At 39.2% G+C, this 26,324-nt stretch overlaps 3 protein-coding genes across 4 annotated transcripts in view; 2 read left to right on the top strand and 1 right to left on the bottom strand.

Moving 5' to 3' along the window:
* Window positions 1-1,496, bottom strand: part of LOC134675484 (protein unc-80 homolog) — a 77,554-nt gene extending 76,058 nt beyond the window's left edge. The window contains exons 1-2 of the mRNA XM_063533750.1: window positions 1,306-1,496; window positions 475-501 (exon numbers count right to left, since the gene is read on the bottom strand). Of these exons, the coding sequence (XP_063389820.1) occupies window positions 475-501; window positions 1,306-1,449 (171 nt within the window). The 5' untranslated portion in view covers window positions 1,450-1,496. The remainder of the gene's footprint in view (window positions 1-474; window positions 502-1,305) is intronic.
* A 3,815-nt stretch (window positions 1,497-5,311) lies between these two features.
* LOC134675420 (uncharacterized) lies at window positions 5,312-19,358 on the top strand. The gene is made up of 8 exons (XM_063533671.1): window positions 5,312-5,466; window positions 14,746-14,934; window positions 15,143-15,192; window positions 16,706-17,089; window positions 17,205-17,268; window positions 17,352-17,500; window positions 17,723-17,869; window positions 19,086-19,358. Exons 1-8 carry the CDS (start codon window positions 5,358-5,360, stop codon window positions 19,281-19,283), a joined length of 1,290 nt encoding a protein of 429 aa, XP_063389741.1. The 5' UTR covers window positions 5,312-5,357; the 3' UTR covers window positions 19,284-19,358.
* Window positions 19,359-19,772: 414 nt separating this feature from the next.
* On the top strand, window positions 19,773-25,987 carry LOC134675452 (myosin light chain 1). Of its 2 annotated transcripts, XM_063533733.1 has the most exons (7): window positions 19,778-19,913; window positions 20,247-20,274; window positions 22,299-22,456; window positions 23,100-23,250; window positions 23,789-23,875; window positions 24,566-24,628; window positions 25,737-25,987. In XM_063533733.1, exons 1-6 carry the CDS (start codon window positions 19,911-19,913, stop codon window positions 24,589-24,591), a joined length of 453 nt encoding a protein of 150 aa, XP_063389803.1. In that variant the 5' UTR covers window positions 19,778-19,910; the 3' UTR covers window positions 24,592-24,628; window positions 25,737-25,987. The 2 variants fall into 2 exon arrangements, with proteins under 2 accessions (XP_063389795.1, XP_063389803.1); XM_063533725.1 differs by lacking the exon at window positions 24,566-24,628 and having other exon boundaries at window positions 19,773-19,913.
* Window positions 25,988-26,324: the final 337 nt, after the last annotated feature.

The following is a 26,324-nucleotide window of genomic DNA, read 5'->3' on the forward strand; positions in this document are numbered from 1 at the left end:
TACTAATTTTTGAAAAAAGAGCGATCGAAATTTGGAATCTAGTGGTATTGACCACTCGTTTTCAATTCTATTAGTAGAATTTAAATGCCTAGTAGTGGAGATATTATTGAACGAAATACACGAAATCGAGTGGTCGAATTTCGTGTATTTCGATCAATATTATCTCGAGTATCCGGCATTTAAATTCTACTAATACAAACTATAGTTCTACTTGTAGAATTGAAAACGAGTGCTCAGTACCACTCGATTCCCAATTTTATCGCTCGTATTTCAAAAAGTAGCATTTCGCTGTTTTCCACCGACTTCCGAGTGGCAAAATCGAGTGCTCGAATTTCAAAAATCGGCCTCCAGGAGGTGTATTCTGATTGTATTGTATAAATGTTAGGGGTATGGGTATGTATATGTAGATTATTCGGATTGTATTGTATATGTATAAATGTTAGGGGTATGTATAAGTAGATGGAATAGACTTACGTGATGGCCTTGTGCTCGTTGGCAAAACTGCGGGCAAAAATATTAGATATCCTTAAATGTATATAAAGCATAAAGTAATTATTTATTCATTAGAATCAACACACAAATTCGTCAAAATTATAATAAAATACCTACCTTATGAGTCTAAGGAGAAAAATTTACAATACCTACCTACTTTAAAACCTACCACACGTAACATACTTAGTTACAACGAAAAGCTATAAATAAAATAGGTCAGGGGTTGCCAATCTTCTTCAGTCCACAGCGCACTTGCAAGTTAAAAATTTTGGCTGCGGTGCCCTAACCTAGCTAAGCTATTTGAAATAGATAGGCAACTCGGTGAGGAGGATTGGCTCACGACGCCCCTCTCTACTGCTACGGTGGCGCCCAGGGCGTCACGGCGCACAGATTTCGAATCCCTGAAATAGTTAATTGTAAATAATCTTGAAAATGCACAATAACATTCAGCGCCTGCCCAATTTGCTAAATCAGGCAACACAAAGTTGTCATGGATTAGGATATATTGCAGTCGTGGGCCATCAAACTTAGGGTAAATTACCCAATGGTTGGTCCTGTAGGCTGTTATTTGTTGTGGTTTGTGTGTTGGAAAGCCACCACCGAGTTGTCTTAAACATTTTAGAGTTGAGCGGCCATGTATTGGAGAGGAACTAAAATAATAATAGTCCCGAATACCTAATTTATCTTAGGTATTCCTTGAGTATTCGGAGTTAAATAGTGAACTTTTTTTTTAACCTTAATTTTTGAACACAAAATGCTAATGAACTTTTATGTACGATAACACTGATAACTGGATTCTGGTCGGCCACTTACCATACACGAAGCATCGTGGACCTTTCCAAGCCGTGGCCGCACGAACGGCGACGACTGTGTCCACAGAAATATCTGCACGGGGATCGGCACCAGCTCGTCCGCGCTTGGGTCATCTTCCGGCATGATCACCCCCTCATGTTTCATCTCCTTATCGACCCAGAAACGACATACGTAACGATTAGATAATCCGCTCAGGTTTAACCATCACACTGGAATAATGTCACAAAGAATCTCTTCTTAAGAATCTCTTTCACGTTCTGTTTAACTAATCGAATTTATGTGTTTAAGAATTAAGGTATTCGCACTTGCCTCCCGCCGGTCACGTGTACGAAAACTTGACTGCTCTCCAGTCAACCATTTTCTTAAGTAATATAGGCTGCTTGAGCCACCACGTATAATCGATTTAGACTTGCTTTAATTTAGATGTGTATGATTTTTACCAATATTTACGCAAACCAATAATTAAAGAAATGATCACATACGTAAAAAAATGTTTAATAAGTTGAATAACCCTATTTTGTACTATCGGCGGACATCCTAGGTACTTAGTGGTCGGAAACTTTATTCGCACGCACGTGATTAAAAATCCGATTCTGACAAAGATTTTTGATTTAAAATCTGTGCGCTGTCACTTTTGAGTGTCATCGAATACACTGATGTATTGCTATGGGTGAGACTTAGAATAACACGCAACACGCACTAAAATTAAGTTTAGATATTTAGGTTATTAAAAAAATCTAGTATCGGCACTTGTTTACATTTTAGTGAAGGATAGGTGTGCGCGGAGAGGAAAGGACGCGCAGTCACCGGAGGGAAGCGAGGGAGAGTGAGGCTCTGCGCAACCCATAGCCTGTAGGGTCAGCAGCCGCGAGAACGCACGGGGAAAATACTTAATAGTAGATTGTTAACCTAGGGATGAAATGATGCCATTCACCCGAGTTAAACACTCTACTTTTCATTTCGAATACGAAGAAAGTAAAATGTATGTGTTTTTTAAGCATAAATTTTTGTAGTATTTTTTGAGGATACTTTCGATTAATAATTTAGGCAAAAGTATATCGTTATAATACAGAATGGGGAGTCAAATATCAGAATGGAAATTGTATAACAAATCCATCATTTATACCCAAACTTCAATTGTTTATCGTGAAAAATAAATAAAATTGTACTTGGATTCTAAAATGCTCTAGTGCAGAAACGTATCATTTTCTGCATACCTTTTAGAACAACAATGACCTTCATTCAGAGCATGAGAAATGAAAAAACTTAAAATACTTACTGATAATACGTAAATGTAATTTAGTAACAGCCTACTTACTTGTTGTGGAAGAATTCAATAAAAAATAATAAACCTGCGTTTTAGGGAACTGCGTAGGATCGATAGGTGGTACTTTTCACACTGAGGAGGAGTATTTATTATATTTGCCATCTCTGAGGATAGAATAGGTCACCATCTAAAATTGAACCGATACTGAACACTCAATTGGTTTTCCGAAAATAAAATTGAACAACACAATCTGTAGTCAACTGTAGAAATATTGGTGCACAAATCATCTCAAAAATATGTCCCATAGCTCTTATAATGTCAGCGAATTAACAACTATGGGACATATTTTTGAATAAGTTGGATACACCTACACCCATGTTTTTACAGTAGACTGTACCTAGGTACCTAAAAACTGAAAAGTTTACAAAATTATTCAGAATAAAATTTAATTTTAATTTTTAAGCCGACTTTATCATAAGATGTATGGCTTATAAAATAAATAAGAATAAAAAAAAAAATTTTTTTAGCTAAGCATTATTTGTTAACAAGACCACCTACCGCGTGTTTTGTTAACAGTACCTACATTGATTTGTGCGCAGCCTCCCGCACCCGGAGAGGGGACAACATGGCGGCCGATTCACAACCAGGCCGAGAACTAGGTCACTATCTTGTCCATTGAAGATCTCCCCTATCTTATTCACCTGCTTCGTGTAGAATAATTTACATGAAACACTATATATATACTTAATACATAAGTAGTCAGGCGCAGGCGACCATACCGTGATGTCAAGATATCGGGTGTTGTAGGTTAGGAAAGGTCGGCGCCGTGCTGAGAGGATTGTCACTTCATAATTAACTAGGTAGGTACCCATCAGGTCCTGGTTTGAATTCTGATGGTCAGTTATGAAAAGCACTACCTACATCACTACAAAGTCCCCCGCAGCGTCTGTCTGTTTGTGTGTTTGTATGTTCGCGATAAACTCAAAAACTACTAAACGGATTTTCATGCGGTTTTCACCTATATGAGGAAAATTAATTAGTCACTTTACTTACTCTTTACGGAGTTGCTTACGAATTTGTATCACAAATATTCCTAAGATGGTCATCAGTAAGTACTTCAAATTTAAAACTGGCAGGCCCCTATTCAAGAAGGCCCCTACAAGTGCATTCTTTCACAATATTTGTTAGTTGAAGTTGTTTACGTATAAGTATAGGTAGTATGGCATTTGTAAGATAGTGTGGTATTCCACCTGCCAATTTTTTTTTGTCCAATATGTATTTTGTCTCACATTTTGCATTAATGAGAGAGTGATACGAAAATCCATTGAATCAAGATATTGGACAGATTCTTTAGGTCAACCGCTGAAATGAACAGCATATTTTCCACAGAAATAGATATTTTCGTAGTAATGGATGGTAATGGTTAAGTAATATGACAGGTGACATGTCCTTGATGTGATAGTGGCAGCGCGACAGTCTTTGTTAACGAGATTGGTGTGGATATCGCCGTGCGGTGGCAATTTACTTTATAAATAGAGACCGAGTGGGAGCGGCAGCCACTAAACTGTTCCCACTTTATAGATTGTGTTCAGCATACGTAGGTAACAGGTATTGCCGTCAGCACACCTACCTACATTGTAAAGAGTCGTAAATGTCGTAATGCAAAGCGACTTTGTAATCCTTAGGTATTCTAATAATTAAGTATCTATTATTTCTCACAAGCTTTTGCTTTTGTACTTGTGTATAATTTTTCGCTGCTAATTTGTAACTTTTTTTTGACGATTGCTACGTCGGTTGAGATATGTAATAACGAGTTTAATTTGTTTGAGAAAACGTAGTTACGATAAATTATTTATATAATTTTTGATTGAATTTATTTTAAATCTACACAATATTTTAATAAAGTATTATATCTCTATGCTATTAATACTAGGGAACACCGCTTGAAATGTAGTTACGATGTTTGGTGTTTGGTGGCCAAGAGGCCTGTTCTTGGCATATATATATATTTTTTGATTGAATTTATTTTAAAACTGCACAAAATGTAATTAAGTAGGTATACAGTGTGTATGGAAAGATATGTCGGGCTCTGGAGGGAAACTACCTTAAATCCTCAAGTTGGCTCATTTTACTTAAAGGAGATATTCCTTTATTTTTAAAAAGCAACAAAACTGCATTCAAAGATTTTTTTAAATTAGCTTGTCTCGACCGGGAATCGAACAGAGTAAAACTTTCAAAAAATAAACACTCGCTATTTTTTTCTACTAATCGACACAGTTAATGTTAATGATAACATTTCTCCAAGAAACATTAGGTCTTACACTCGTCTGTCGTACAAAATATCCATAAAATCGAATTTTTTGTACTCAAGAATATTTTTAGACAAGCAAAATTGAAGAAAAAAAGAAATAGCTTTGAATGCAGTTTTATTTCTTTTTAAAAATAAAGAAATGTCTCCTTTAAGTAAAATGAGCCAACATAAGGATTTAAGATAGTTTCCCTCCAGGGCCCGACTTATTTTTCCACCCTGTATATCTAGGCTATTAATTCTAGGGAACACCGATATACTTAGAAATTAATATTTCTACTCAATTTCTACCAAGGTAAATGCCTAGAATTTCTATTTTAAAAACTTACTGTTAGAATGACATTTTTTCAGCAATGGCTGGAAAAAAATTAAGGCAAAGGTAAAAAACAAAACAAGCATGACATACGTACATAAGTCAAGCCAAAGTTAGAAAATTGTGCACGAAGAAAAAATTAGTACTGAAAATATTACAAAATAATGGAAGAAAGTGACAATAATTCCCATGTTGCAGGCTTGCTTGCCTATCATTTAGTTAATCTAGTTCTTCAGGAAGGTTGCATGATTGCAAACGCCGCCTTAGAGTCGGGTATTCGTAACTTTTATATTATTTTAATATATATGTTTACACTACCTATCGTTTGTTACGGAGCATATCGAACCATGCATTCACAAAACATTTTTATTTAAAAATGTAACATATGTAAGTACTCAGCTTCGAAAACGATCGTTTTGTTCATAAATTTGGTCTCTACAAGAGCATTCATTCATAATAAGTTTACGAGTATGCTGAGGCTAGACGGAGGCGTTCGTATTTTAAGCAGAGGCTAATGAATGACAGCCACAGTTGGCCACTGGGCAAAGTCGCATGCTCCGTTAGTAAATTACGATAAATGACATTTAATGAGACCTGTGTTTGTTATCGTTATTGTCTAATTTTAAAGATGTCTTATTTTATGATTCTTTACCCGACTACGGCAACGCAAAAGGAGGGTTATGATTTTGACCGGTATGTATGTGGGTATGTATGTATGTATGTTCATTGGTTCCCTCATAACTTCTAAAGTACACATTATAATTTCTATTTTAATTTTATTAATAATTTGAACTCATGTGCGTCCAATTTTATATATAAAAACTTTTTACAAAAAAAAGAAAACCGACTTCAAAAAGGATGAAATAAAATATTATCCTTTTTAAGTCTATGCGTTACCAACTGATATGTTTGAAGTCGGTGCCAAGCCAACTTTATAAGCATACCATGATTTTGGTGCGATTCGATAAGGATGTACGTTGGATTGCCTTACAATGAACGTACTTGCTGTAGGTACAGTCGACGTTAAAAATATGTTTACACTTTTCGTCATATTACAAAGGAGTAAGGTGCAAAAGTGTATAATACATATCTTTGACGTCGACTGTACCTAAGAACACACCTCAGAACACACGATCAAATCAAACCTTCTTGGCACAGTCCGTACCATGTTTGTCGGCACGCAAGCGTGGGATTGGGAATGAAGTTATTTCCCGTCCCTTATTCAGAGGACTACATTTCAAAATATAAAACAATTCAAGGCATTTACGTTCTTGCCAAATTTCACCTAAAGCGGTTCAGTTGTTTAGCCATGAAAAGGCGACAAAGAGGCAGACAGAATTACTTACACATTTATAATAGTTCTAATGGTACAGTTCTAATGGGATTTATAGTCATAAAGCTGATTATTTTTGACGGGTATTCTTTACTACTTGGCTTGGCACCGACTTCAAACATATCAGTTGGTAACGCATAGACTTAAAAAGGATAATATTTTATTTCATCCTTTTTGAAGTCGGTTTTCTTTTTTTTGTAAAAAGTTTTTATTTTTCCATTTTTAGTTTTAACGCATTATTGTTAATAGGGCGACGCATGAATGAAAAACAACATCATGATTAACACTTACTTCGTGTATCTACTTTAATAAGGTCGTTTCTCAAAAAGTTGGCACCGCCAGGTTAACGTTAACGTTTTTCAAAAATTTTGCATTTTCGCATTTTTTTTTATTGGGATCGTTAAAAGGCAACTTTAACTATTAGAAAATGTGGAAGGGAAGCAATTCCTTCAATTAGTTTAGGAGATATAGGCGTTTGAAATTCAGGTTAATGATATCAAGGACAGGTGAAAGATATTTTGTCTCCAGGTTATCGATAGTAGAAGCAGGTTATCGAGAAATAAGTACAAATTCCAATGAAAATATTGACAGGTTATCGAGAGGCGTCATTAACCTGTGTCCGTTGCCGTTAACCTGGTTTCTTGTCATCGTTCACCTGTAATGAGTGTCATCCACCTGTCCACCACATCATTTTCAATGCCTTCTAAAAATAATCGAAAAATGTGTCATCTTCTGTAAAAAGGGACCTTATTGTCCACCACGATGATTAAAATTTTGGATTCTGACCCACCTCACCTTCGATTCGATTCCCAATTTAATAACAAGTTTCTGTGAATAAGTAAACATTCAATCTTACTGTCTATTCACCCTGGCAGTACCTAGTGGAACTCAGGTTTGGTGCAACATAGGCACATGCAGTTTTGGTCATCCAACTCGTCTTGGTGAGCACTTGGGAGAGCAGAACTCAAGATAGAGCTGATGCTGGACCATCGCAGTACCTAGTGGAACTCAGGTTTGATGCAACATAGACACACGCTGTTTTGGTCATTCGACACGTCTTCATGAGGACTTGGGAGGGCAGTACCCAAGATAGAGCTGATGCTGAACCCTCGCAGTACCTAGTGGAACTCAGGTTTGGTGTAACATAGACACACGCTGTTTTGGTCATTCGACACGTCTTGATGAGGACTTGGGAGGGCAGTACCCAAGATACAGCTGATGCTGAACCCTCGCAGCACCTAGTGAAACTCAGGTTTGGTGCAACATAGACACACGCTGTTTTGGTCATTCGACACGTTTTGATGAGGACTTGGGAGGGCAGTACCCAAGATCGAGCTGATGCTGAACCCTCGCAGCACCTAGTGGAACTCAGGTTTGGTGCAACATAGACACACGCTGTTTTGGTCATTCGACACGTCTTGATGAGGACTTGGGAGGGCAGTACCCAAGATACAGCTGATGCTGAACCCTCGCAGCACCTAGTGGAACTCAGGTTTGGTGCAACATAGACACACGCTGTTTTGGTCATTCGACACGTTTTGATGAGGACTTGGGAGGGCAGTACCCAAGATCGAGCTGATGCTGAACCCTCGCAGCACCTAGTGGAACTCAGGTTTGGTGCAACATAGACACACGCTGTTTTGGTCATCCAACACGTCTTGATGAGCACTTGGAAGAGCAGTACCCAAGATAGAGCTGATGCTGAACCCTCGCAGTAACTAGTGGAACTCAGGTTTGGTGCAACATAGACACACGCTGTTTTGGTCATTCGACACGTTTTGATGAGGACTTGGGAGGGCAGTACCCAAGATAGAGCTGATGCTGAACCCTCGCAGCACCTAGTGGAACTCAGGTTTGGTGCAACGTAGACACATGCTGTTTTGGTCATCCAACACGTCTTGATGAGCACTTGGAAGAGCAGTACCCAAGATAGAGCTGATGCTGAACCCTCGCAGCACCTAGTGGAACTCAGGTTTGGTGCAACATAGACACACACTGTTTTGGTCATCCAACACGTCTTGATGAGCACTTGGAAGAGCAGTACCCAAGATAGAGCTGATGCTGAACCCTCGCAGCACCTAGTGGAACTCAGGTTTGGTGCAACATAGACACACACTGTTTTGGTCATCCAACACGTCTTGATGAGCACTTGAGAGAGCAGTACCCCAGATAGAGCTGATACTGAACCCTCGCAGTACCTAGTGGAACTCAGTTTTGGTGCAACATAGACACACGCTGTTCTGGTCATTCGACACGTCTTGATGAGGACTTGGGAGGGCAGTACCCAAGATACAGCTGATGCTGAACCCTCGCAGCACCTAGTGGAACTCAGGTTTGGTGCAACATAGATACACGCTGTTTTGGTCATTCGACACGTTTTGATGAGGACTTGGGAGGGCAGTACCCAAGATAGAGCTGATGCTGAACCCTCGCAGCACGTAGTGGAACTCAGGTTTGGTGCAACATAGACACACGCTGTTTTGGTCATCCAACACGTCATGATGAGCACTTGGAAGAGCAGTACCCAAGATAGAGCTGATGCTGAACCCTCGCAACACCTAGTGGAACTCAGGTTTGGTGCAACATAGACACACGCTGTTTTGGTCATTCGACACGTCTTGATGAGGACTTAGGAGGGCAGTACCCAAGATACAGCTGATGCTGAACCCTCGCAACACCTAGTGGAACTCAGGTTTGGTGCAACATAGACACACGCTGTTTTGGTCATTCGACACGTTTTGATGAGGACTTAGGAGGGCAGTACCCAAGATACAGCTGATGCTGAACCCTCGCAACACCTAGTGGAACTCAGGTTTGGTGCAACATAGACACACGCTGTTTTGGTCATTCGACACGTCTTCATGAGGACTTGGGAGGGCAGTACCCAAGATAGAGCTGATGCTGAACCCTCGCAGTACCTAGTGGAACTCAGGTTTGGTGTAACATAGACACACGCTGTTTTGGTCATTCGACACGTCTTGATGAGGACTTGGGAGGGCAGTACCCAAGATCGAGCTGATGCTGAACCCTCGCAGCACCTAGTGGAACTCAGGTTTGGTGCAACATAGACACACGCTGTTTTGGTCATTCGACACGTCTTGATGAGGACTTGGGAGGGCAGTACCCAAGATACAGCTGATGCTGAACCCTCGCAGCACCTAGTGGAACTCAGGTTTGGTGCAACATAGACACACGCTGTTTTGGTCATTCGACACGTTTTGATGAGGACTTGGGAGGGCAGTACCCAAGATCGAGCTGATGCTGAACCCTCGCAGCACCTAGTGGAACTCAGGTTTGGTGCAACATAGACACACGCTGTTTTGGTCATCCAACACGTCTTGATGAGCACTTGGAAGAGCAGTACCCAAGATAGAGCTGATGCTGAACCCTCGCAGTAACTAGTGGAACTCAGGTTTGGTGCAACATAGACACACGCTGTTTTGGTCATTCGACACGTTTTGATGAGGACTTGGGAGGGCAGTACCCAAGATAGAGCTGATGCTGAACCCTCGCAGCACCTAGTGGAACTAAGGTTTGGTGCAACATAGATACACGCTGTTTTGGTCATTCGACACGTTTTGATGAGGACTTGGGAGGGCAGTACCCAAGATAGAGCTGATGCTGAACCCTCGCAGCACGTAGTGGAACTCAGGTTTGGTGCAACATAGACACACGCTGTTTTGGTCATCCAACACGTCATGATGAGCACTTGGAAGAGCAGTACCCAAGATAGAGCTGATGCTGAACCCTCGCAACACCTAGTGGAACTCAGGTTTGGTGCAACATAGACACACGCTGTTTTGGTCATTCGACACGTCTTGATGAGGACTTAGGAGGGCAGTACCCAAGATACAGCTGATGCTGAACCCTCGCAACACCTAGTGGAACTCAGGTTTGGTGCAACATAGACACACGCTGTTTTGGTCATTCGACACGTTTTGATGAGGACTTAGGAGGGCAGTACCCAAGATACAGCTGATGCTGAACCCTCGCAACACCTAGTGGAACTCAGGTTTGGTGCAACATAGACACACGCTGTTTTGGTCATTCGACACGTTTTGATGAGGACTTGGGAGGGCAGTACCCAAGATAGAGCTGATGCTGAACCCTCGCAGCACCTAGTGGAACTCAGGTTTGGTGCAACATAGACACACGCTGTTTTGGTCATTCGACACGTCTCGATGAGGACTTGGGAGAGCAGTACCCAAGATAGAGCTGATGCTGAACCCTCGCAGTACCTAGTGGAACTCAGGTTTAGTGCAACATAGACACACGCTGTTTTGGTCATTCGACACGTCTTGATGAGGACTTGGGAGAGCAGTACCCAAGATAGAGCTGATGCTGAACCCTCGCAGCACCTAGTGGAACTCAGGTTTGGTGCAACATAGACACACGCTGTTTTGGTCATCCAACACGTCTTGATGAACACTTGGAAAAGTGGTTACTAAGATAGAGCTGATGCTGAACCTTCGCAGTACCTAGTGGAACTCAGGTTTGGTGCAACATAGACACACGCTGTTTTGGTCATTCGACACGTCTTGATGAGGCCATGGGAAAGCAGTACCCAAGATAGAGCTGATGATGAACCCTCGCAGTACCTACTGGAACTCAGGTTTGATGCAACATAGACACATGCTGTTTTGGTCATTCGACACGTCTTGACGAGCACTTGGGAAAGCAGTACCCAAGATAGAGCTGATGATGAACCCTCGCAGTACCTAGTGGAACTCAGGTTTGGTGCAACATAGACACACGCTGTTTTGGTCATCCAACACGTCTTGATGAACACTTGGAAAAGTGGTTACTAAGATAGAGCTGATGCTGAACCTTCGCAGTACCTAGTGGAACTCAGGTTTGGTGCAACATAGACACACGCTGTTTTGGTCATTCGACACGTCTTGATGAGGCCATGGGAAAGCAGTACCCAAGATAGAGCTGATGATGAACCCTCGCAGTACCTACTGGAACTCAGGTTTGATGCAACATAGACACATGCTGTTTTGGTCATTCGACACGTCTTGACGAGCACTTGGGAAAGCAGTACCCAAGATAGAGCTGATGGTGAACCCTCGCAGTACCTAGTGGAACTCAGGTTTGGTGCAACATAGACACACGCTGTTTTGGTCATTCGACACGTCTTGATGAGCACTTGGGAAAGCAGAGCTGATGCTGAACCCTCGCAGTACCTACTGGAACTCAGGTTTGATGCAACATAGACACATGCTGTTTTGGTCATTCGACAGCGACACGTCTTGATGAGCACTTGGGAGCGCAGTACCCAAGATAGAGCTGATGTTGAACCCTCGCAGTACCTAGTGGAACTCAGGTTTGGCGCAAGGTCAGGTCAGGTTAGGTCCGGGTTCAGGTTCAGATAAGAGCCGGGATCCAGGTCCAGGTCCAACTCCGGGTTTGAGTCTAGGTCCGGGTCCGAGTCACAGTCCGGGTCCGAGTCCGGGCCCGAGTCTGGGTCCGGGTCCCAGCCCCAGTCCCAATCCAAGTCAAAATCTAAATCGCCAAACGTGTACTATGCATCGTTGAAGAGTTCTGTTCTAATCATCATCAGCAGTTCCACTTCATCAAATGCGACCGTTTTTAATGAAAATGCTTGATTTTCTGATGTAAATCCAAAAGTCACTATACGCATGCCTTTAAGGTTTGAGGAGTTCCCTCGATTCCTCATGGATCCCATCATCACAACTCGAGATTGACAAAAATGCAGCTTATAAACTTATCTTGCTTAACAAACATAACGAAGAGGACAAATCGCCAAACGTGAACTATGCATCGTTGAAGAGTTCCGTTCTGATCTTCATCAGCAGTTCCACTTCATCCAATGTCACTTTTGTGAATGTATATGCTTGATTTGTAAATAAAAACACAAAAATCACTATATGTATGCCTTTAAGATTTGAGGAGTTCCCTCGATTCCTCATGGATCCCATCATCAGAACTCGAGATTGACAAAAATGCAGCTTATAAACTTATCTTGCTTAACAAACATAACGAAGAGGACAAATCGCCAAACGTGAACTATGCGTCGTTGAAGAGTTTCGTTCTGATCTTCATCAGCAGTTCCACTTCATCCAATGTCACTTTTGTGAATGTATATGCTTGATTTGTAAATAAAAACACAAAAATCACTGTATGTATGCCTTTAAGATTTGAGGAGTTCCCTCGATTCTTCATAGATCCCATCATCAGAACTCGAGATTGACAAAACTGCAGCTTATAAACTTATCTTGCTTAACAAACATAACGAAGAGGACAAATCGCCAAACGTGAACTATGCGTCGTTGAAGAGTTTCGTTCTGATCTTCATCAGCAGTTCCACTTCATCCAATGTCACTTTTGTGAATGTATATGCTTGATTTGTAAATAAAAACACAAAAATCACTGTATGTATGCCTTTAAGATTTTGACAAGAACGGGACTAATCTGCATATACTTATACTTTTTACAAATCATTTTAATATATGTCTAAAACTAAAAACCCTCATAATAATAATAGTTTGAGTATATGTAACGTGGATTTTAAATAATTATCGATCACCTGTCATATGGCAGGTGAATGACGCTTCGTTCACCTGCCATTGCATCATTCACCTGACTTTTTTAGACAGGTTAACGAGACTTAAGACAAAAGTACAAAAATTTCAATAATATGCAGCTTTAACATACAGGATAGTTTTTATTCCTAAATTAACACACAAAAGCGATATAACCGCTATATAATTATATAGTTACGAGTATTAGTTGTGGTATCAGTGACATTAACCTGCCACAAAATCTCATCCACCTGGCAGTTTTAGCCAGGTGGACGATATGCAGGTGATGGGGAAAATGGCAGTTATATCGCGAATACACAAAATGTATTAGCTTGATGAACTCCATACTTAGGCATATAAAACTAAACTATTGTTTACGTTACATATCTTGATAGTAATGCGATAGGTTACATAATTAGCAAGATATCGACTCCAGGATAAAGAGTACTTACCCATTACAAACTCCAATTTCCGATACTTTGTCGTTTGTGTTTTATTTGCGAAGCACAATAACCACGTCTTCGTCCTACCAGGTGATAGCTGATGAGTGACGGCTTCAGCTCGTGCGGAGTGAGACGGGAAAGGTGCGGTGGGGGTTATACAATCGTCGTGAATGTGACGCGCCAGGTGACTGTTAAGAATTGCCTTGGACAAACTTTGAAGCCGAATAACTTAAAATATAAGTATAATATTGTTATGCGATAGTAATACTTTAAAACTTAAGGATATATGTTAATAAAATACGGTAATGCCGTTAAATTAAGTTAATATTTTGTGTGGTTTTCATAGCTCGGAACATCAGTACCTCGCGTTGGGACACGGCAGGTTAACGGATAAACGTAGTTACAATATTTTTTTTTGTAATCAATATTTATTAATTTTTTTTCAAAGTATTAGGCCTCTGTGTAAAAAGTCTCTCTAAATATGTATTAATTTTTTATATATAAAAATAGTACATTCAACATTCATACACTTGCACTACATCAAATTAGCGGTGTTCGGAAGCAAATGCTCGAGTTACTTTAGAAAACACCGAAATCACTTTACACGTGCCTTTAAAAACTGAGGAGTTCCCTCAATTCCTCATGGATTCCATCATCAGACCAGAACCAAAAATAATACGGAAACACCTTGGAGGCAACTCCTTCCAAACAAAAAAAGAATTACACAAATCGGATCACAGGTGCCGGAGTAATCGCTGAACGTACTACATTTAATAAATCATCATCATTATCATTAAAACAATCATCATCATCGGGTCTACTTCATCAAAGTGGTGGTTTTCGGGAGAAAATGCTCGAGTTGCTTAAGAAAACACCCAAATCACCATGCATGTGCCTTTAAAAATTGAGGAGTTCCCTCAATTCCTCATGGATCCCATTATCAGAACAGAACCAAATTAAAATGGGACCAACTCGGAGGTAGCTCCTTTCAAACAAAAAAATAATTACTCAAATCGGACTACGGATGTCGGAGTAATCGGTGAACGTACATAGAAAAAAAAAAAAATAGCCACAACCGAATACAGAACCTCCTCTTTCTATGAAATGGAAGTCGGTTAAAAATAGGTAAATATTTTCTGATATGATGATATTTACCAAGTACGTACACTGAGGGGCCAAGCAAAACCTTACTTTAAAAAACTATTCCATCAGATTTAACTTCGTTTCGCAGGACGTCCTCGTGAATATTTGTCAACAAGAGTGAACGCCGTAAGGTCAGATTTGACGTTCGTAATTCGTGCGGGCGAAGACGCCACACATGTCGACCCCGTGGCCGATAACTTCATCGAGGGGGCTGATAATGCTAAGATGGAGTTGGAACCAAATGTCTTGATGACGTCCACACCGCAAAAAGTTACTGGTAAACAACGTAAACATTGTTTTGACACAAAATCTAATGGCACCTATTCGCACTTCAACAAACACGCTACACACAAAATATATCGAAGTTACCAGGCGTCTTATTAAATTATTAAAACAGGAACGGAACAGAAACGGAAAATGTTTATTAGATTTTAATGGTTTTCAACTTCGATTTTGCTGTGCTTGTTACATTTCAAATGTTTCAGACGATAAACCTAAAAAAGAAAATGGGCAAGGAGACGACTATACAGAGGACGTAAGTCATAGTCACTTTTAAAAATAGGACAGTAATTTTTATGTAAATGTATGTAGAGTCTGTGCGGAAAGAGAAGAGTCGTGGCAGAAACGGGAACTAACATTTTAAATTTTATATGGCAATCAAACCTTTGACACCTGTCTTGTAAAAAGTAAACAAACTTCTGTCAATGTATATTTTTATTAACAAAAACCGCAAGTTTTATGTATAAAATATTTTCAAAACACGATAAAACCGTACATAAAACCACAAGGAAAATTATATTTAACATTGTTCGGTTTTGTCAGCGGGAAGAAAACGGCTAAAAGCCGACTATCGACTTACAAAAAATCGCGGAACGTGTTTCCGCTATTCGCGGGTATTGATGTTGTATTTAATATTAAATAATTACCTATTTAATAAACCCCCTAAGTAACTTGTCTCCGGTACATAATCGGTAAGTATATTCATTCAAAATATATTAATTTTCATTAATATGCAGGTCATTCATGATCTTTAAAATAACCGACAAATAGTCTTGATACTTGCCATTTTATGCATATTTATATGTAATTTCTTTTTCAGGATTGTGTAAAAGTACCTACGGTATCTCGAATAAAAGACCGCTAAGTAGGTGATATGCAAGAATTCGTAATCTACGTGCCGGATTCAAGCACATCCAGTTCAGATGAAGATAGTTCTATGAGTGTCCCTGGTTGTTCTGAAGCTAGCTCAAACATAAGTGACATTGAATATTTTAATTCAGACTTCGATTACAAAGAATGAAACTTTTTCTAATAAAATATTTCTTTATTTGTAGGTTATGTTAGTTACGAAATTTTATTTCATATTTAGCAGTGACTTTTCGTATCGTGATTGACGGCGTAATATCGTGAGATGAGAGAACCGGACATATCCCAATAAGGCCTACCTACTTATGCACTATTTTTATTCATATTCATATTTATTATTAATAATGTACACATATACATACACATACATTACAAGTCAAGTTTACAATGGGTGAAATATATCCCAGATAAAATTACAGTTCTATTGCCCAATTTCTACCCGATCTACCCGGTTTAAATAACTGTTGGAATGCACAGATTAGGCAGTACATAAATGAGACTCTATCTTGTTTGGTACTAAAATTACAGTTGTATTGGGCAGATTCTTAACTAGTTTTAGCAGTTTTGTCAATCGCAGTCACTTTTTAGTATCTGAGACATAAAAACAAGTGTGTTTTAAAAAGAAAACTAGTGCCTGCGCTAAATCAGAGGATTGAGTTGACGAGCCGACACCACCACCAGGCTCCGTTTAGTAAGCCGTGGTAAAAAACCGGAACAAAAGGGATTCAAGTATCATGACCTTTAGTGTCGTACTATAATCACGTGACCAGTGTTGTCAGCATAGCAAAAACCATAAAATAGCACTGGCGCGCCCTCAAATCCCACGACTCTTCTCTTTCCGCACAGACTCTACTTGACCTTAACATGTTGCAATTTACTAATTAAATTTATACCCATTTTAGCAACAACACGAGTTGAACAACTCTACATCTCTATTCATAAATCAGTTGTTTGACATAAGTGACGTGGAATTAGGAATTAGCGACCATGCAAGTCATGCACAGAACACTGAATACAACGAATTATTACCTTTCTCTATAAGAAATGTAATGGATTTTTACATGAACGCCGCACTTGATGCGTTCCTTGTAACAGAAGAAAGAGAGAGAGAGCCTATAGAGAAACGAGTTAGGATTTCAGGAAATTCTTCCTTTTCTTACATCGAAGAAGCACTAGAAGATTATGAGAATGACATAGTGTTCTACGTAGATAATGACGATTCACCATGCACGGAAAATGTTTATCAGATACCGCAAGATCCAATGACGTCACAAATGGCATTACAGGTTTAACTTAGCTTAGTAGGTATATTTAAATGTTCGATGTGACAGAACGCAATGTATAGGTACATTGCGTTCTGTTCTTCAGTTATCTATACTTACATGTTATGTGTTTCAACAGTGTGATCTTGAAAACAAGAACGAAAATTCGGAATTATATGAAAATACGTATCTTACTCTGAACCGTAAGTTATTATTTATTACTGTTTTGTAATTACTTAGTTACTCTGCAGTACTAAGTGGATAAAATTGTTAAAACATTTATTAGGTGATTACGATCAATGCTCCGACGAAGAGGAGTTTCCTATACTACAAGATCCCAAGGGAATGTTGATGCAAGAAATCGCATTGCTCACAGCAAATACTTCTATCGATACTGGCCGCTCGTACGACGAACCCAAGGAAGACATACATAACGTAATGTTGTTAATTGTTAATAATTAAGATCCTTTGAAATTTTTAATCCATTTCCATCTTACACCACGGACGATTGATTGTAGGTATTATTGATCAGAATATTATTTAAGTGCCATCAATATTCTCACTGCTTGCAAGGTGCATTAAGTAACTAATAGCGCAAAAAGGTTGGTAGTAATGATAGTGGTTGTGTTCTAATTGAAATATGTATCTATTATTTAGGATCATAAGAAGCCGCGGGAAGAGTTAGCCGGCGTTTCTACGAGTTCCCGCAAAAGTAAACTCGTTCGTCGGTGGCGCCTGCAGGGTGCCAGATTCTTGGCCTGCATCCGGGGCTGGTGGCGACGCAAAGCTACTGGAAAACGCAAGGTTTACTTTTAGAATCATAAAGCTGCGCGAAGGTTACTGCGAGCTCCGGCGTCTCTGCGAGCTGCCGCAAAAGTAGGCTCTTTCGAGGGTAGTGTCAGGGTGCCAGATTTCTGACCTGCCTCCGGGACTGATGGCGACGCAAAGCTGCTGGAAAACGCAAGGTTCACTTTATTTACTTATATTTTATATTTAGCTATAAATTTGTATCAAAAAATTGATTTCTAAAAATTAGAAATCACAAAATTAGATGAAGATAGTTTCATGCAAAACAGGGCAAGGAAATAGGTCACACACACACACACATATACACACACCTGTATCATTGATTCGAGTTCGAGTGTAAATATAATAATATCTTCGACAAATATACGCTGAGGCGTACAACTCTTAGCCGTGTGGAATACATTAAAATACTTGTTAATTTTTGCTTTAGAAATTTTAATTAACGGGGTGTTATTAAACGCGTACAGCGTAAACAAGACATAGTGTTGCTCGTAACATCGTTTGATCTTATTAATCAGTAAAATGTCAAAATATTATTTAGTATAACTCATGTTCTAATTATATTTACTACGGGAATCTGAATCATATGTTTAGAAATATGCTCGACGAGCAAGTTCACACAAGCATACATATAAGTATATATATATCCGCACTTGCAGTTTCTACATGTAAGCTTGCACATGTGTGTCAAGTGACTTATTTTTTTTACGTATAGTAAACTTGCACGCTAAAGATAGAATAGGAAATATATTTCGTCTCTGGACTTTTTTTTTTGACGCCATTTGACGTCAAAGCGAGGTTTAAGGTTCAGCTGCGGAAAGGTAGACGACGAATGTTTAATAAAAACTAAGCACTCCGAGAACTTGCGAAGGCCAAGTTCTCCCTTTGTCTAACACTTTTTTTATGCAAGATCGAAGGCAGTAGGTGCTGTTATTGTAGGAGGATTAATAGACTCTACAAGGCGTTTTATGTAGGATCATTGCGAAATATTACTTGTATGTAGTGTAGATAGGTATATTATTTAGACGTTAAGGATTGTAATAAGGCAACATTTGTGCGGCAAGGTCAAGCTCAACTCAAGTGGACGAAAACTAGAGCTGGACGGAAACTAGAGCAATGACTCTACTCTCTAGTGATCGCATTTCTGATACAGCCTTATCGGTTACTTTTTTATACCTACTCAATTAGTATTTGTGTTCATTAATGGTTACAGGCAGCGGGATCGCCTAGTCAGCGGCCTCTGTCGCCAGGTGTGCGGCGCCGAGCCGCCAGCCTGCTGGACCAGCGCGTGTCTTCCACCGTGCTGCCCGGCCACGCCAAGTGCAACACCATCAACGAGGCACTCCTCAACTCCCAGCACTGGATGGACTATACCTTCGAAACTAAACCTAATGATTGTGGTGATGTCTAATAGCCTCTGCCGTGAGATTTAAATTTTATTTATTTACATATATTAAATGATACGAATCCCAACGTCTTCTAAATAAAATGTTTGATCGAATATTAAACATTGTTTGAATTAGGTATTATTAGACTATAGACGTTTAAATCTTCATTCAATCGAATCATCTACGTGACTAACGTCAGTAACCGAGGATTTGTTGTAATCATGTTCCTTTAACAGATGCTTTAAAAAAAAATCATTAGCAATGGCATCGGCATTAAATCAATCAACGCGGGTCGAGCAGGTAGCTGTTGAACACCTCGATTTCCGAAAGAGATCCGATCAAAATAGTTATCGAAGAAGTAGATTTATCATTGGAATAGTGTGCGTTTGGTGTGTTTGGCGAGGGCGGGCGGGAACGCTCCTCGTCTCGCTCGCGCGCGTGAGAAGGACGCTTGCCTGAAGCGGTCGCGGCGACGGACCGACTCCGCTGAAAATAGAACGGTTGCGGATTCCTGGGCTAAATCTCAAATATCCAGACGGGTGCGCCATCTAAGCCAGTTAAAACAGTCCCGCGAAAAGTTGCCGAGCCCCACTTCTTGTCTGAACGTTCGCCAGTGAAGACCGGGAGGGAACCAACTACCACCACACAAAATGGTGAGTCACTCCTGACGTCAGTGAAATTGTGATAAAGGAGTTCAGTGAAAAAACGGACATTTGGCTCGGCCAGTGATATCTACCGACGCGTGTTCTAATCTCGCGAAACATATTCCGCAGACCGGAAGACTTTCAAAGTTTTGGAGCGACCAGCACATAGAACCACGTTTAAAATCAGTGTTGTGCTTAAGAGACAGTGAATTAACATGGTATTGTATGCTTGGACAGATAACACAAACACTCAGTGCCCTGACGCTGCTACACAACTAATCCTACACATAGCATGATACCATTGAACATGAAAAGTAACGAAATGTTTTTCGTCATTTTCAGAGCGACCTCAGCAAGAACGACGTCGAAAGTGAGTATTCTTTTAATTTAAACTTACTTATACCGATAAGATTATAACAACTCTTGTTTCGCGGAACAGTTCAAACGGCCGCATACATCTAACATTTGTGTATTGATTTTCATGGAAATGATCGAAGTAGACAATTTTTGTATGCGTTGGATCATTGACGGTTGTGAATGGTAACAAAATGAATGTAATGCGAGCGAGCATCGTAACATCTAAGTATAGAATCGTTTCTCTAATAAGGTTCGCGTAATCGTTGCTAAGAGATGCCGGTGGTGCGGCATTGGCATGGCCACGCTGCGCGCGCGCTGCGTTCTATATTTATCCCGCGGTCACGTGGCGCGCGGCCCGCCCGCCCAAACAGAGAAACTCCGCTCAAATTTCACTGCAACCCTGCTTTACGTTTTCGGCGCCCGGCCAATATCTACCTGCGCTGTGTCTACGTATACGGATACTCGTTTATTATACACTCGTCATTTACAATCTAGCTTACTGTCAATATCAAGGTCATCGTATGCTGTCAATCAGCTGATCTCTACATATGCACCGGGTTATTATGGTATACCACAACCTCAAGTTAAAGTGTTATAACCTACACTTTATTATATTTAAATATGAGCTTATATTTCAGAATAATATATAATTACTTTAATAATTACATCTATTTTTTATTAGGCAGTTAGACAAAAAATCCTACAGTCAATATATTTTATGAGGAATGTTTACGTAGGTATATTGATATTAATTATATGATGAAAAAAAAACAAGTATTTGTACAAAAATATAATTCAATATTGTTTTTAGTTTATTTAGTTCAAACCCTACTTGCAGGATTTAAAGCAGATATCGATGTCCGATTAAATTTATACCTATAAAATAAATATGAACTTATAGTTTACAATTAGGTACATATCTACACTTTGGCAACAATGCAATGTTATTGTAGGTTATCAATTATCATCTGCCTTGCCTGATAATGAAGACTGAAGGTGGATATACATAATTATGCACTCTCTAATAAGACAACGCAACCTTATTGAGTTGGCATGTTAGAATTGTCGTAAGAAGTAGTACATTCGGCGATAAAAGTTTGTTACTAATAGTACCTATTGTATTATTAAATGATTTGTTTGAATATAATTCTGATAACCTTGTAGTTGATTTAGAATTTATAAACCTCAATCATGAATTTTACATTAGAAAGAAGTTCAAAGGAGTTGGGTCTGCGCCACAATTAGGGCACAGAGCTATGCTCTAAAATTAGAATGTGAGTCAGAAGTCGACACAGTGAATATATCGAAACATGCGAGAAAAGAAAATATTTTCGGCGAAGAATGTCCGCCCACGCGGCCGCGCCCATGGTGTTGTCTGAGCTAAGGTGCAAATATAATAGATAGTTCTGGAAACATTTGCGTAATTATTTATAGCTTTGAATCAATGTTTAACTTGTATCAATTTAGGTTTCCAATCGTATTCTATCATGACAGGGTTAGACGATAAGGATAATATTGCCGTAATACTGTGCGACTTGTCAAAGGCATTTGACGTCATTAGTCATGAATTACTTGCTCAACAAATTGAAAATATACGGGATCAAAGGCACTGCCCATGAATTGTTTAGGTACCTCATCAGACCGCAAACAAGTCATGAAATTACTCACTGACGACAAGTCAATCCAGTCCGATGTAGGATATATAAATAACTATTGGTATTCGCTAAGGTTTATCCTTTGAAATTTTTTATTGTTATTTGTAAATGACCTAACAATCGAATACTGGAGGTGGCTTGTCTGTTTTGTTTGCAGATGAGAGATGACACAACTGTGTTATAGTTGGTTCAAGCTCTTATGATATTATTATTGCAGGCATAGTTCTCAATACTAACTTAACCGGCGTTTTCAGTTTTCGCGGCTAACGCCGTAACCTCTAGGTAGCACATCTCAATTTCTTCAGTAGGTATATTATAGATGTACAGTGTTTTAAATGGCGCCTTTAAGCGTGTACTTTAAACAACTATATTTGTATCTCAGGGGCATCCTTCGCCTTCTCCATCTACGATTTCGACGGCAGTGGCAAGGTGGACGCGTTTAACCTAGGCGATGTCCTGAGGGCGCTCAACTTCAACCCCACACTCGCCACCATCGAGAAGCTCGGCGGCACCAAGAAGAAGGGCGAGAAGCTCCTTACCGTAAGTTTTATTGTGTGTTTCAATGGATTTTTAAACCTTAAAAAAGTAGAGTCTGTGTGGAAAGAGAAGAGTCGAAGAATGTATTGGTTCCCTTATAAATGTTGTCCTAAAATGGCTAAAATGTGTTACAATTGCTTAGTTACTATTGTTGTTACTTATATTATTATCAAATGTTGTTTTTTCTATTGTATTTTATTGTAATTGCATTTTATGTGCATTTCAAATACAATCTTCTATTGTTGATGAATAAATATGATAATTCCACGACTCTTCTTTAGACTACATTTATAATTTTAATAATGTTAGTTCTATGTGAAGATGAGGCTAGCCTCACCACCACACACCACAATAGACAGAAGTATTCCACCTAATTGTGAACATTTGAAAATTTCTTCTTAGACTTTCTTTCTTTCTTCTTACGGTGTAGACTACACTCAGATGTGACGTGTCTAGTCACGAATTGTCAATATTTTATATCATATCATATCTTATTGTATACTAGCCTGCAATGCCTGCATCATAGCCAAGAACATCGTATTTTGCGCTTTAAATTTTTTCTGTAATGATTAAATAATGGTAGTTACAGAAATAAAATTATTCTTAAATTGTGATGTGGTGACAAGTTTCCAACTTTCAATTGCAGGTCGAAGAGTTCCTTCCCATCTACGCCGCAGCGAAAAAGGACAAAGACCAGGGAGGCTATGAAGACTTCCTGGAATGTCTGAAGCTGTACGATAAGAACGAGAACGGCATGATGCTCGGCGCCGAGCTTACACACACACTTCTCGCGCTAGGTGAGCTCGCGTTAACTGTAAAGGCCTGTGCACACCGGCTGCGTGTGCGTGACGTGCATGTGCACGTGCGGCGTTGTAATATACAGATCCTTATGAGAGATGGCACACCGCTTGCGTGACGTGTGCGTGTGCGACTCCAACATTTTAGCGCACGCACACGCGCACGTCACGCACACGCAAGCCGGTGTGGCTCGGCCTTAATGGTGTTACTAAACAAACGTGTATAGGAAGAATATTAATCCGAATTCGCCTTTTCTGTTTCATACTTAGATACGGTGGTTTTATAATTGAGCATGGTCAATAACTCGTTAGTTAAGGGGAAAATCGCTCGTACGAAGAAGTAATAAAACGAATTTGAAAACTTGAAACTTTTCTAATACTAAATAGATATGTTATGTACATGTGTTTGGCAATGAGATCCGGGCCTAGATTCCGATGGGAGTGGGACATAGGCAAATAGCCAATAAAAGAAAAACAAAATATTTCTGGTTGTGTTTTTCTGATGGTACCTTTAATGCTGTGTTTCTATCGTCACCAGGCGAGAAGCTTGATGACAAACAGGTCGATGAGGTCGTCAAGGACTGCATGGACCCAGAAGATGACGACGGCATGATTCCCTATGCGCGTGAGTATCTTCACTCGCCTAAAAAATTGTAGTCTTTTTACTTTTGACTTTTTAGGTGATAGAGATGACTCAAAGTAGGTTTTCATTTATTGGGTGCATTAGTTTCAGTCCGACTTTATTCTTGAAATAGCCTTCATAATAATAATCTAGAAAAGTGAAAGTTAGATTTTTACATAAACACAATTATTTACTACTCGTATTTTTTCAATCTCAGGATGGAAATAATGCACCTATTTATTAATTTATTGTAGTGTAAATAAGCAATTAAGTAGTCTGATTTATGCCTTATGTACTCGTAGCTCATTGCATACGTGCACCTAGTAGTTGAGTAGTTGAGTTGAGGCAAGAATGATTTACCCAAAATTCTTAACCAAATTACTTATTTATTCCTACTAATGCAAAAACTTCACCATTTGAAATTTTATCTTACTGTACATAAAGTATTTAGAGTCAGACCATTAATAGTCTGCAGCGGATTTGATAGCCCACGCAGTGAGTGTTATTTAAAACGTCAAATTTCTATGAAATTATGACGTAAAAATGACAAATCCGCTGCAGACTTTTTTGATCCAACTTTAGCTGAAAAGCAAAGTATTATGGCCCCTAGATTGAATGGATGATATTAGCCTTTTCCGCATGTGTAGTTTCGTGGATGTGTGTGCCCCTGTTTTACCTTTTATCCATTTACAGCATTCCTGAAGAAGGTGATGGCGTAGAAGATTCACGTCCCGTCATATATTTAGTTGTAAGATCGTAAGTGGATAGATATATTAATAAAGGGTGCCGCTATCGCTGCTCTTCGTTCGTGCTTTGCTATTGTTTTATACTTTTTTCTTGGATGTTTTCATTTTACTTGGTGGTCAATATCAGGTAAAGTTTCGAGTTTATTATAACTTTCAGGATACCAGCGATTACTGTAATAATATCACTATTCTTGCACAATTACCTACTTATGCTCTTGATGTTTTGTCTAAGTTGTCTCAAAGATTCTTTCTTCTTTGAAAAGTATCCTAATTTTCTGTGTGACGCTATAACTTAACGTAACCTGTCTAAAATCATCTTTATAACTTAATTCTCAAAATATTGACTTAGTACTAGGTAGCAACCAAGGTATTCAAATAGTTCGGTACACCATACAAATTTGAATGGTGTACCGAACTAATTTGATTACTTTGGATACTACCTACTATATGAAGCTGACCTAAATAGCACTTCATAATAATTCACCCGAAATATAAAAAAACAATCCTTTTAGTATTTTTAAGTCGGTTAAAAATTATACGACATCTGGTGGCACTAACTACGTACCCACCATAAATAAACCAATCATTCATCTACTTAACGCATTTCAACGCAGTAATACTTCGTGCGGGTTGCACCATGCACAATAATTGTCAATTATTAACAACTGACAAACGTTATTCTATATAGAGGACTAATTTTATTGTACAATCACCATCAGATATATCGGAGCGGCCAAAATGTTTACAAATATATGAACGAAGGCTTTAAAGAATTTTATCTAACTCCTTGATCTAGAATTGGTCAAATATAGGAGTGCCATCGTAGGTATACGCTCCTCTGCTTTATCGTTCCTCCGTAGCCGTCTAATAAACTTATAGCGTTTTCTATTTTATGGAAACGAGGCTCCAGGTATTGCGTTTGAAGGCCTGTTATACCAACAATACTTGCCAAGTTATTAAAGTGCATGTTCATAAGCACAGTTTTGAACACCTTAGCTGCTCCGATTATGTGATGCAATAAAACCTAATGTTTTTACGATGTCAGACGGCTTTGTGCAATTGGCCCTTAGTAGTGTGTTTCTACATATTAATATTAATTATACTTTTTGCTATTTCAGCTTTCCTACAAAAAATGTGCGAAAAGGCTTTGGGCGGCGAGGAAGGAGAGGCGCCTGCGGAGGGCTAAGGCCGGCGCTGCAGGCGCCCGCCCCGCCGACCGCGACCAACAACTACCCGTATTCACCATCTCGCATACGGACTATCTCCCTTTTTTATACGACGCAACAACACCTACCAAATTGTACAACTATCTATCTATCGACTGTATGTACATACTTAAAGTAAGATTAAATTACTGTAAAACACGTTGTACGTGTCTTTTAAATTTATTATTATTTATTAAGTACATTTTATAATGACAAAAACATAAAAAAGCCGTAAATTATTTTATAATAAACTGATAAATATTCTTTTGTTATCTTCAATTCTTTCGGACAGTTCTAAACACCCGAATGCAAAATACATAAATTTTCTTCAAGAGTTCAAGCCACGAGTAGGTAGGTAGTCCTATCCCACTGATCGGAAAGCTAGTCAAAGAGGTAAACACGAACCTTTAGATTATTTACAATAGCTAATATACAACCCTTACATCGAAATTTTATTTCCCCACGTGACTGAAAACCTTTTAATGCTTAAGTATCTGAGCA

The sequence above is a fragment of the Cydia fagiglandana genome, chromosome 2 (assembly GCF_963556715.1).
Source record: "Cydia fagiglandana chromosome 2, ilCydFagi1.1, whole genome shotgun sequence".
Lineage (NCBI taxonomy): Eukaryota > Metazoa > Arthropoda > Insecta > Lepidoptera > Tortricidae > Cydia > Cydia fagiglandana.